Genomic DNA, 14174 nt, shown 5'->3' on the forward strand with positions numbered 1-14174 from the left:
ACTTCGAACCTGCTACACGCTAATCAGGTACCAGCAATCGGGAACCCGCATTACGCCACCCAGGAGTCACTCGCGACTTCCGAATTTAATTAAATTTAACACTATAACATTTAAAATAAATGAGCGAATCGGGCAGAGTCTCGATCAGCACGAAGGGGAGCCTTCCTTACGGATCCGATGAGTGTTCTTACAATTTTCGCTGCTAGCGCGCCGAATGAGAAAAGAGACCGAGCCCCTCCATTCAGGCTCTTTTATATGGTTTCCCTTCGTCATTCCTTCGTCACTCTATCCTTCGTTCATTTTTCCCTCCAATTTCCTATTGGTTATTTTTTTTTTTTTTTATACCACTGTGGTGGCAAACAAGCATACGGCCCACCTGATGGTAAGTGGTTACCGTAGCCTATGAACACCTGCAATAGCAGAGGTCTATTTTTTAGATATATGGCCATAAAATAATAGGGGTATTTGGAGGTTAATAGGGAAAGATTGTGCCGATATCAAAGGAACGAAGTGGTGTCCACTCCGTCCCCGCACTAAATAGGTTGTGCAAATTGCCAACACGGCGGCCGGAAGGGCTCCCGGTCCCCCCACTGATACAGTAGCCGGGTCCACTCCGGTCTCGTCCTCCGGCACGACCACTACACCAGGGATTATGCACAGGCGGCGGTTCAATCTAGGGCGGAGATTAAGTAATCCCTGGGTTCGGGAACCCAACAACCTGCGGGCGGCCAGCGAACAACCGTTTCACCGGGTCTCCCTGAACGCCGTGTCGGCACCTCGCGCCTGCCCAACATGAAGACAGTATTAAAACACGCTGGTCCCACAAATATCGGCACAACCCCTCCCCAAGATGAAACTGGAAACCTTACTCACCGCAGGAACACAACACTATTAAAACAGCTTTGTTTGGCTGCGAACTTCTGCAAGGTGGAGGTCCTTCCCCAGGCGGGCGTTTCCATATATGAGCGAGAGTCCCGCTGTGCTCTACATCTCTTAGGTTATCCACAATTTAGGTTACCTATGTGCTCTATTTCTATCGGTTCGCGCCGGAATACCACGCTTTACATTATCCAACTACCTTCATAAATTATAAATGTATTATTCCTCCAAAATCATTCCGAATCAAAACATATACTAATATCATAGTTTTATCAAATTCATCACATATATAATTTAAATTTTAATCTACTATAACATTAATTACTATCCTTTCTTCCATTATTTTTCCTATTCAGGAGATAAATTTAAATTCTTCTCACCTATGTACATAAAATATCATTCAATTCATAGTGTATCTGTGGTAGTAAATTTAGTGTCCGATTAAATAGATTTTCTTTTTAAAGTTAATTTAGTAATCATATTTTCACGATAATGCTTTCTTATTTTATTACTAACTTTTATCATTAAATAATATCTTATAATTATTGAATTTCTATTAATTTATATACGCAATGCGCCCTTTTCACGTAAAAATGTAGAATATGTTTCCAACTTCCTATTCTTCTGTAAAATTCGACAGAGAAATAATTAATTTTAAGTCCTTATTGTATTTGCCTATAAGTTCACTAAATCCTACTCAAAATTTATTAAATTTTCTAATTTATAAATTTTGTAATATATATGATTTTCATATGAAAATTATTATTATTTATTTATTCAGATCCATTATGATGTACAATTTTTTCAAACGAGCATACGGCCCACCCGATGGTAAGTGGTTACCGTAGCCATTTTGATCATCGATTTAACAATGCATCAATATCAAACATCATAAATTAATATTAAATGGACGTTCATATAGTATTAATTTTGTTAGATCGTTTTCTAGCTTTATAAATTTTTCTGTAAACATTAAAATATTAATTTATTATTTAAATTTCTTGCAAGTTCAACACTTCTCCACAAGACGGCGTTTTTACGGTTAACGTGTAACGGTTCGTCATATGTGTATTTTTACACATATGACGAACCGTTACACGGGGACGAATCGATCCTGTATGTATACCGATTGGAGTTTTGAATATTGCAATTGCTTAATTGTAAATTGTTTATTGGAAAACTTTGGGAATTCAAATGATTAGTATGGAAAAATTTTAGCCGTAACAATGTATAAGGGAATTTCATATTGCATGCAGATCTGTTCTATACATTTTTTGACATATCGCCTTTGTTTATATTTCAGCAGCCTATATAAATAAAACACAGCTTTACTATTGTGAATTAATTTAATAAGTATAATTATAATTAAAAAAAAAAAATTTAACTACTTTGCCCAAAAGAAACTATTTAAAAAAATAGCCACATATATTTAAATCTGTTGAGGTATTTAGTAGTTATTAGGTTAAGTTATTAGGTTAGTTAAGAGGGACGCTGCTGCTCATCTCTCTATAATTCAATTTCCTTAATCGCCTCTTACGACATCCACGAGAAAGGAAGGGGTGGCGTATTCTTGGATTGCTAAATATATTCGCGGATTGATATACAGTAAAGGTAAAATAGATTATTTAGGCCAACTTTTTCATACAATTTTGTGCGATAAATAGTTACGAGTGATTCCTTTATAACTTCTATATTTGTTTTGTCTTATAATTTCTGCATTTTTTTTAATGTGTAAAAAAACGAGTCAGCTTATTGTCAAATAAGCTGGCTGGTTTTTTTTTGTTTCAACAAAATTTCGAAAAAAGTTGACCCGTTTTTGAGGCTCGATGCTCTATCTATATAATTCAAGTAAAATATATATTGCTATATTTCTGTGTTAATAATTTTGTCTATTTTTAGTATGTAAAATTACTAATAAAGGTTAGGCTATGATGGAGCAGACCTTATAGAATAAAAGACCTTAAAAAATGTTTAAAAAATATAATTCAAATATAATCGATTTAGGCTGGCAAGATAACTTGGTCTAAAGATTTTTTTTTTTCAGTTTTTCGTCTCTTACATTGAAGTATTGTGTTTTGACTTCTACTTATCTGACGATACTAAGGGAGTGAAACGAGTGGAATATTTGCAACATTGTATTTATTATAATAATCAGCATAAAATTATAATCATTGTGATAAATATAAATATGCAAAGTACCTATCTACTTCACGATACCAATGTAAGTAGTAAGTTATTTAAGGAACGTTAGTAGAAAATCTAAATTTAAAATCAATAAAATTTATGGAAGTTATATTTTGTCCTTAGTTTGGTTGTCTGCAAACTGTTTACAACTCAAGAAATAATTTGCAAAGATTTTTTTTGTAACTAAATAAGAGACTTCCGTATATAAAGAATAAGTGTATGATGGCTTTTATAAGTTTGTGAAGATTTATAGCAATAGTTTGGATTCACAAAAGTGCGTCCTTAACAACAGATACGTTACCTTTTATGTAATCCTATTCACACTTTTGTATATTTATAATAGAATAATTTTAAGGAAGAAATAGACTATTCAATATTGAGCCGAAATTGCTAGTTTCAGTAACAGGCAATTTTGTACAGGGATTTCTTGTAAATAATAACTACAGTATTAAGAAATGGTTTTGGAAATAATTTATTATAAATGTTCGTGTGCTTTGGGAAATAATAGTTACTATGTAAACTATTACGTACGTTGTTACTATAATAAACTACTAGTGTTTCATCACGTTATCAATATTATAAATGATTACATAACAATTCGGGTTTTTACGATGCTGAGAAAAAAATTATCGTCTTCATGTCAATGGTGATTTTACATTTTTCAAGCTCGTGCTTCCCAAAATTGGGCAATTGCAAGATAAATCAAAATAACACCACAGAATGAAATATTATTTTTATTGTCAGTATTCTTTTTTCTAAGTACAGTACATCTTGATTATCCGAATCAAATAAAACCAGAGGTATTCCATATAATCGAAAATATAGATAATCAATTTCAAAGTCAAATGAAACAATAATTAAATTTTAATATTTTTTTTATTATATAAAGGGGTTTAAATACATTCATTTAGTCAATACGACATAAAAAAATGTGACCTATAGATAATATATTACATACTACCTATGTAATACATTATCTATAGGTAAATATTAATAAAAAAATATCATTTTTAAATCGGTAATTAGAGTCGAGAGAATGTATAAGTCTGGATAATCGAATATACATGAACGAGATTCTACTGTATCTACTCAAATAGAGCTGGCATCATATTATAATCTTATTTAAATACTAGTTAATTATTGATAAGGTGCAAAAGTCGAGACGCAATTCCCGAAACACAGACGTGGCACCCATAGTATTGCAGATGTCCATAGACTAGGGTAATCATTTGTGATTAGGCGGATTGTATATTTATTTAGCCACTATTGTGGTATACCATACTCACATTCTTCATTTTACAGTAAATAAAATTGCGTATTCAATAGAGAATAGAATTCAGCGCTATTCATTATTTTAATATTGACTGTTTATTATAATTGTAACAGATTATTGATTGAGATTTATACTAAGTCTGTGTGTAGATATAAAATATATTTATTTTATGTTTGATGATTTATTAATGCAAAAAGAACGGCAATAATGAAATATTATTTTTAATTTACAGAAGTATTAAGGATGATATTTAAGATATATACAATACTAAAATAGAGCTTGAACTGTAATTTTCTTATTTTTTAGAGACGGTTAAACTGAATATTTACCTATATTTCTATTTCTAACTTTAGTCTATGTTTAAATAATCGCTTATACATTAAAATTATCAGAAAATATAGTAAGAAGTTACAAAATATTTTTTAATAATGTCAAAATATGTTCTGTAATAAATAGTTTTCAAAAATACATAGACAACATAAGTCATCTAAATAATTATTGAAATGTTTATATTGTTTAAGTCATTATTATTTTTAATATTTGATAATTTTCATGCAATATACGAAAGAAGAATTTGAATGAAGTTTGGTTATATCACGTGGACGAAGCTAGAAAACAATTTCATAATTTGGCCACAGTACCTAATATTGAGTACAAGTAACGTTATGTCAGTGAAAACTGGCAGTTCCGATTCGTAACAAAGCGTAGCTACGCCGCGATATACAAGTATAAGTATAAGATATACAAGTAACACTGTGTAATTAAAGTGAGCTACGCTATCTAGCTATGGAACCATATCTCAACAAAAGTTACGTACATCATGCTCCAGCTATGCCGTGTATCGAAAGATATCCTATGATTAAATTCTAAAATTATGACTAATCATACTGCTGAACGAAGAGATGTTTTATACACAGATTAGACTGACGAACTGGCTAGAAGAGGCTCAGGAACGAGGGTGGTAGGCTCGTATCCACTTCTTCCTCTTCCGTTCTCGCAATTTCGAATATGGATTCGTCAACGATCCGCTGACATACAAAATCAAAGATGGATACAGGCTACTGATTGCAGACAATCAAAATTGGCCGTACCTACGTTGAATCAATGACTATCAAAAAGTTTATTACATCTAGATAGAAAAAACCTCAAAATAATGATAAGGACAATAACGGGCCATTGTCCATTAAACAAACATTTATACACAATAGGAGCCACAGACAGCCCTCTATGTCGAGGCTGTTTCAATGCTGAAGAAACGGCTGCTCACGTAATCCTGGAATGTGAGGTTGTGGCCCATCAACGTTTAAAAATCCTCGGAACGGTGAGGTCGCTCCGTGAGGCCTGTGAAGAACCCAGGAAGTTTCTGCGCTTCTGGGCGGAGCTAGGTTGGCTGTACTAGCCACGACTCATACGCACAACGGCCCAAATGAGAGGCTAAGCGCGGAAAACAAAGTCTTTCTCACATTCACATTCACCATTTATTATATTTTGGGATTTTAATTTTGGACTTGTTCTGGATTTAAATATATTGACACAAGTATTCTTATAAATATTAATTTGAAATAATTTAATATTAGAATGTTAATCAATGTTAATTATATTAAAAATATAATGTAACGGATTCATTATGTTTGATGGACAGTACTTATAAACATTTGCAATCTATTAAATATGGCGAAAAATGCTGAACATTAAAAAATAAACTGTAACATCATATTATCTATGTTTCTGGCAAATAAGTTACTATTATTATTATTATCGTTTAATAGATTTGAAACATGCCAAAATAATATTTAATTTTTTGTAAAATCATGACGTCTACACAACAACATCAAGATATAAAACGAAGGTAACTTATGTTATATTAAAACTGTATTACTAAGAAACTATTTGCTTTTATTTTACAAAAGCTACTTATTGTTGTAAAACCCCTTTTCGCACTAAATTCTTTCGAAAATATTATTTATAGTATAATACTGTTATGGCGATTCTATGAATTTTTTCGAGTAGAATTATATAAACTAAATACTAATTAAAATTGAATTATGATTTAGCCGGAATAAATTAAGCTCTATTAAGCCTGATTTAGTTCTTAAAATGTATACTATATTTTGATATAAGGTGATAAAAAAAGATGTACTTATATAACTTTACTAGCATTTTGCTAGTTACTTCATACATTATATCATGCGATATCCAGAAATACGAAAATTAATGAAATAGGTCCCTTCTAGATGGCATATCAAAATTCTATTCTATTTTTTATTGTATCTTTTATTATATAAAAACCTATACACACACATATATATATATACATACATATGTATATATATATATATATATATATATATATATATATATATATATATGTGTTGTATACATATTTTTTTTCAAATATCTTTCACGTATAGACATAATTTTATTATATAAATAAGAAGTAAGATTATAAGTATAATTATGACATCTATTTTCGAATAATTGATCAGATTATAAGATAGTCTGTCAATATCCAATAGTATAAATAAAAAAATGACTAAATAATTGGATGTTTCGATTAATTTATATTTTTGTTTTAATTAGAGAGCAGTTCTGTGATAATTTCAACAAAATATTTAAATTCTGTTAATTTATTGAATAAATATTTTTAATATAAGTGAATAGAATTTAATGAAATAAGAATAAGCCATGTTTACCTTGGGATACACATTTTGATGACGTCGTATTTATCAAAATATCAGAAAAATAAGGCTTTCTCTTGCTGTTTTGATGGGAAGAAAGACTTTAGGAAAAGTAAGAAATGGTTAAAATGTAAAAAAATCTCTTTTATGGATATTGGGCATATTTTGGAAGTAAACGATTTTAGTAAGTTTGGTATGTTAATAGTTATTGAAAAAAATACAACTATTCATTTTAAATGGTAGAAATGCGATTATATTCGCCGAAATCGTAAACAATTTAGAAAGTAGATCTTTCGAGGACTTCCAATAGATATGTAATAGAATATACACTACTTTCGATTGCATTTTCCAATTTCTTAATTAGATTTTATACAAATTTAATAGTATAATAATAATTTTCATTAAGAACTATTTGATTTGATTTAACCGCTTATATTTTGATCACCATATTACATGTGAATTGCGATGGGTACGAGTATAAATTGAATAGACACATAAATTACTTTATTACTTTACTATTACAGATAATGTTCGCGCGTTTCTTTAATTTTATATATTTTTCGTAACAATTATAAATTTATTCTCATTATATATGCTAGTTCAATAATAATAATCGATACCTAGTGCTAAATTCATTTCCCTTGATCCTATCCTCTCCAATCACCGTCATCGTCTTTACCTCCGAGTTATAACAACCAATGAGGACGCTGGAAGATTATAAGAAACTTCAGAGCTGTCTTCAATCCTAACCGTCAATGTGACCTCCGCAATCAACGAGTAATTACGTGTTTAAGAAAATATTAATAAAATTGTTGTGCTGCAAACTGTAACATTTAAAGCGTTGCCGCTTACATAATTTTGAAGTGCTGTGTTATAGACAATATTTTAGTGTGTGTACATTGGTGACAAAGTGACGGAAGAAATCAAGGCGCCTGCACAGGACATCATATGATAGCCCACGACAAGACGGTGAGTCCTCAAATCCTTTTCGTTATCCCTGCCACACCTAGATTTCTCCTATAAAACCCACCATTTGATGGTACCTATCGAAACGGATTTAAAAAAAAAAAAAAAAAAAAAAAAAAACTAGCTTGAACTAGCATTTCATCATCTTAATATTACACGGCATCCGCCATTTTGTACCCTCTTAATAATTGATCGCATCCGCCCACCAGCACAACGTGTTATTATTTCTATTATTTTCTAATTCACAACCGCTAAAATACATATCCTAGTTTATATTCAATACCGCAGTAATAATTAACCGCTTTACAAAAAAATATATATATCTACCTTTTCTATATCAATATAAACCGCGTAAATATAATTAGTCACATTCATCGCTAAAACCGCATTGTTCTTTATATGCCTACATACCAATCGCAATATTTCTTTAATACCGCTACATACCTGTCGATTTTATTTTCGAGTACTGGTAAGCCGCATCTGTGTACCCACATACTTTTTTATTTCATTTGTCGGTAGTTCATTTTTTATTTCGTTTAATTCATCAAATATCAAATCAAATATTCATCAAATTTTATATCTAACGCTAATTGTCATCTCTAAAAATGAATGCAAAAATTTCTATATTAAACGCTAAAATTAATTGTATTTTCCAACGTATAAATAGACTGCATGATTCGGCAAAAAAGGTAAACGTTTCTAGTCCTGAGCTTCGTTCTACGGAGGCGTTCATGGCGGACACAGAAACATTGTCTGTGATTCGTGATGAATTTATTGCTAATATAGATACGATAAATCAATATAAAATTGATGAGGATCCTACGTATGTACCTAATTATTCTCAACTTACCGCATTTGAAGATATTTATACGCGAATTCAAAGAGTTCGTTCTCAATTGATGCAATCGCAGTCGCAGGGCTCTCGGATGAAGGTCCAGGAGGGAAGGTCAGGGATACCCCTCCCCCTATTGAGCTTAAATCGTTTAATAGCCAGGTTGAGCTTTGGCCAAGCTTCTACGAGTGTTTCAAGATTAATGTACATGATAATGAAGGTCTATCTGATTCACAGAAATTACATTATCTGTTGGGTAAATTGTCAGGTCCTGCTTTAAAACTGACGGCCGGTATTGTACCAGCCGGAGAGAACTACGCTAGTATTTGGCAAAGTTTAGTTAATAAGTACCAAGACAAACGAGCATTAGGATCTCATTACATGTCTATTTTAATGAATATAAAACCTGCTATTAATAATGCTGCTTCGCTTGACACGTTTATTGAATCGTTTAGCGCCGCGGTGTCGGCCTTAGAACAGCTAAAAATTACCGATCTTAAAGATTTCATGCTATTAACTATTGCTTTACGAAAAATAGACTCAGTAACCGCACAGGCATTTGAAATGGCAATTAGAGATAAGGAAATCCCTTCTTATTCGGAATTTGTCGAATTTATTAAAGGTCAAGTAAAGATATTAGATCGTACTAGTAACCGCCCTACGGTTATACCTACCGTAGCCAGCCCGCGTCATAACAATACAGTCCACTACTCTAAAACTTTGCTATCACGTGATAATATCGCATCTTGTTCAATGTGCAACAATGGTGATCATTTGCAATTATACCAATGTACAACCTTCAAATCGCTTCCGGTCGAACAACGTTTTGAGTTTATCAAAAACAAACGTGCATGTATAAATTGTTTGAGTATGTCACATACTGTGTCGCGTTGTAATTCTTCGCATTACTGTAAAATGTGTAACAAACAACATCATACACTATTACATAAAACTAGTCTGAGCAATAAATTAAATAATCGAAAACAACCCTTTACGCCGCCGTCCTGCTCGCACGCATTACTTGCAGCGCCGTCGGTTAGCACAGCTGAGGTTCCCGCTCATACTTTGTGTAATTGCCCCGCGCACCCGCCGCTAGCGGTAACCCCGCCAATCGCGCAGCTCCCGCCGCCGACTCAGCTGACTCCGTGCGTTAATAACCAAGTTTCATTGTGTGCCCGCGCGCATGTTATTAATAACAACAATACAATATTGCTTAGCACGGCACAGATAAACGTTTTAAATGATTGTAAACAGAAGTTAAATGTTAGATGTCTTATTGATAACGCGTCACAAAACCATATCGTGACAACCGCTTGTTGTAAACGCCTTAATTTAAAACCAATTCCACTTAATGTACATACATCTATTAAAGGTATAGGATCCGCATCGCAGACCGTTCGCGGTTGGGTTCCGCTGTGTGTTTCTTCTAAAAATAACTTGTATAATTACACTATTGATGCGCTTGTCGTCGACGTCATAACGGAGAATATGCCTTCCGTCATGATCGATGCAACGATTATTAGTAGTTTATTAAATATACCGCTTGCTGATCCACTATGGCATACGCCTGGACAGATTGAACTCGTACTTGGGGCTCAATTGTTCCCATATTTATTATTAGGTGGTAAAATTATTGCACCTCCCGCACCGGCCGCTATTGAAACCGTATTCGGATATATTCTTATAGGGGAAGTCGCCTCAACCGCTGACTCCGATACGGCACCCGCCTCTTCAACATTTCTCATATGTTCGGAACAGGAAACACAAAATGATAATTTAGATAAAACATTATGTAAATTTTGGGAACTGGAAGAAGTTCCTTCAAAAAGGTTTATGAGTCCGGAGGAGACTGAATGCGAGCAAATATACTGTGACACAATTTCACGTGATTCTACGGGTAAATATTGTACCTCACTGCCATTTTCTAAGGATCCCTCCATATTGGGTGATTCCCGTTCTGTAGCTACTCGTCGCTTACTCTCTTTAGAACGTAAATTGAAAGATCCTGTTCTTCGTGCTAGTTACAATGAGATCATACAAGAATATCTTATCAACGATTACCTATCGGAAGTTCTGCCCACTAGTAACGAATATGGTAAAGGGTATTACATACCTCATCACCCCGTCATTAGGAATGATAAAGAGACGACAAAATTACGCATAGTCCTTGACGCAAGCGCCAAGTGTCATAATGACATATCTCTAAATGATATATTACATACGGGACCCAACTTACAAGCCGATATATTAATTCTTTTATTGAACTTTCGCTTATTTCCTATTGCACTAACCGCCGACATAAAACAAATGTATCTAAGAATCGAAGTTCGTAAGGAACATAGAAAATATCAAAAGATATTGTACCGTTTTAATTCTACAGAGCCTATTCGTGAGTTTCAGTTTAATCGTGTCGCGTTCGGGCTGCGATGCAGTCCATACCTAGCCATGCGTACTGTTAGGCAGTTGGCAGAAGATGAGAGGACCGGGTACCCGCGTGCAGCTGATGTAGCGACTAATGAACTGTATATGGACGATTTGGCTACCTCCGTCTCGACATTTAAGGAAGGAGTGGTTTTGTCACGCGAACTCATTGCATTATTTAAGGAGGGCGGCTTTCATTTGACTAAATGGGCGAGTAACTCTGTGGATCTTTTATCTGCTGTTCCTGAATCTAACCGAACCGCTATTAATTTTTCGAATAATGATAGTATAAAAATACTCGGATTGAAATGGCTTCCCTCTGAGGATGTGTTTACTTTTTCAACATGCTCTATAGACGAGAAATGTACTAAACGTACTATCCTCTCGGCTATTGCCCGTCTATGGGATGTTTTAGGATTCGCTGCACCAGTAATTCTTTTTGCTAAACTTTTAATACAAGAATTGTGGATCCAACACATTGGTTGGGATGATGCTCCACCAATGGATATACAAACAAATTTTCATAATTTTATACAACAATTAAAACATCTCTCTTCGTTGAAGATACCTAGACACGTTAATGTGGAAGTTGGTTGTACTACCAACATAGTTGCATTTTCCGATGCCAGCATGAAGGCGTATGGATGCGTAGTGTACCTACACGTCACGGATCCGATAGGTAAAGTGCATGTCGCTTTAGTATGTGCAAAATCTAAAGTCGCACCTACAAAAACGGTAACTCTTGCTAGACTGGAATTATGTGCTGCTGTTTTAATGTCAAAACTTGTAAAGCTGGTCTTAGACACGTATAATTCCCGCATTAATATTAATAAAATCTTTGCATTTTCCGATTCACAAATCGCCCTTTCATGGATCCATTCTTCACCACATAGGTGGAACGTTTTTGTAAGTAACCGCGTAGCAAAGTGTCAAGAAAATCTTGCCTCTTCGCATTTTTATTACGTAAACACGACAGATAATCCTAGTGACTGTCTGTCTAGAGGTTTATTACCTGACCAGTTGATATCGCATCCTTTATGGTGGCACGGTCCCGTCTGGTTACAGCGCCCTCTGGCCGAATGGCCAATATCTCCATTTAAACCAGTGAATTGTGAGCAGTTACCTGAAATAAAAAGTAATACCCTTACCTGTACTACCTCCGCCCCCGCCTCTATATTACACCAGCTTGCGCTGAAGTTCTCCTCCTGGAATAAAATATTACGCATTATTTCATATATACTTAAATTTACAAAATTAATACCGTGTAGTACTCGCATCATGTCTTCACATTTAAACGTCGCAGAAATGCATCTTATTCGCGGAGTTCAACAATTATATTTTCAATCGCTTTTTCAAGATATACATAAAAATAACTTACCTTCATCACAATTTCGTAAACTTGACCCCTTTATCGATGAAAGTGGAGTTATTAGAGTAGGAGGAAGATTATCTAATAGTAACTTACCTTTCGAAGCTCAGCATCCCGCATTACTGCCTAAACATGATCATATTACTCACCTGCTTATAGACAATTATCACCGTATGTACTGTCATACTGGTGCTTCATTATTGACTTCATTACTACGACAAAAATATTGGATTATATCAGCCAGAAGTGTAATTAAACAAAGAGTCCACTCCTGTAACAAGTGTTTTAAAGCTTCTCCATCAAGCAAGGCGCCAAAAATGGCGGACTTGCCTCCGTACCGCGTGCGTGAAACGAAAGCCTTTGTGCACACCGGCGTGGATTACGCTGGACCTATAAAAATAACGTTACGCAGACACCGTGGTCAAAAGTCACAAAAGGCTTACATTTGCCTATTTATTTGCCTTGTAACAAAAGCCGTGCATATCGAGTTAGCCACAGACCTTTCATCTGATATATTCATTTCTGCCTTTAAACGCTTTATATCACGGCGTGGACCGGTCTCATGTCTTTATTCTGATAATGGAACAAATTTCGTTGGTGCAAAAGCTCAACTCCATGATCTTATGCTTAATAACCGTATTGAATGGCATATGATCCTGCCCCGCGCCCCTCACTTCGGGGGGCTTGGGAATCAAATATTCGAAGTATAAAAACCCATTTATTCCGTACAATCGGTTCTCAATTACTCACGTACGAGGAAATGTTAACTGTTTTAACACAAATAGAGACAATTTTAAATTCAAGACCTCTCTGCGTACTAACGGAGGAACCGTATCCTGAACCGCTAACTCCTGCGCATTTCATTATGGCCTCCCCCCTTTTGCACTTACCCATTGAAAACGTATCCGAGGACATTCGAAGTCTTAGACAACGTAAGCAGCTACTTGATAATATAGTTAGCAGCTATTGGAAAAGGTGGCGTTTGGAGTATCTTAATACTTTACAGGTACGACAGAAGTGGCTTGCTAGTACTGAAAATATAAAACCCGGCACGGTTGTGTTAGTACATCAAGACGATGTACCTCCATTGCGTTGGCCTATGGGCATAATTATGGAAACTTATCCCGGGACAGACGGTAGGGTACGCGTCGCGTTAGTAAAAACATGTAGTGGCATATACAAACGTCCCGTAATAAAACTTTGCTCTTTACCATCTCAATAATTTAATTAAATCTTCTCAAATTCTTATTTAATATATTACTAGGTTGAAAATACTACGTATTCTCAAGGCTGGGTGCATGTTCGCGCGTTTCTTTAATTTTATATATTTTTCGTAACAATTATAAATTTATTCTCATTATATATGCTAGTTCAATAATAATAATCGATACCTAGTGCTAAATTCATTTCCCTTGATCCTATCCTCTCCAATCACCGTCATCGTCTTTACCTCCGAGTTATAACAACCAATGAGGACGCTGGAAGATTATAAGAAACTTCAGAGCTGTCTTCAATCCTAACCGTCAATGTGACCTCCGCAATCAACGAGTAATTACGTGTTTAAGAAAATAT

The 14174-nt window shown here is 34.3% G+C and overlaps 1 protein-coding gene across 1 annotated transcript; it reads left to right on the plus strand.

Annotated features, from left to right (window-relative positions):
- The first annotated feature begins 6147 nt into the window (after positions 1–6147).
- On the plus strand, positions 6148–13312 carry LOC128201898 (uncharacterized). Its single transcript, XM_052900236.1, has 4 exons — positions 6148–6185; positions 8648–8926; positions 8971–12039; positions 12502–13312. The coding sequence occupies exons 1-4, from the start codon at positions 6148–6150 to the stop codon at positions 13310–13312; spliced, it is 4197 nt and encodes a 1398-aa protein (XP_052756196.1).
- Positions 13313–14174: the final 862 nt, after the last annotated feature.

This window comes from Galleria mellonella, unplaced genomic scaffold, assembly GCF_026898425.1.
Source record: "Galleria mellonella isolate WM207_F2 unplaced genomic scaffold, CSIRO_AGI_GalMel_v1 utg64, whole genome shotgun sequence".
Lineage (NCBI taxonomy): Eukaryota > Metazoa > Arthropoda > Insecta > Lepidoptera > Pyralidae > Galleria > Galleria mellonella.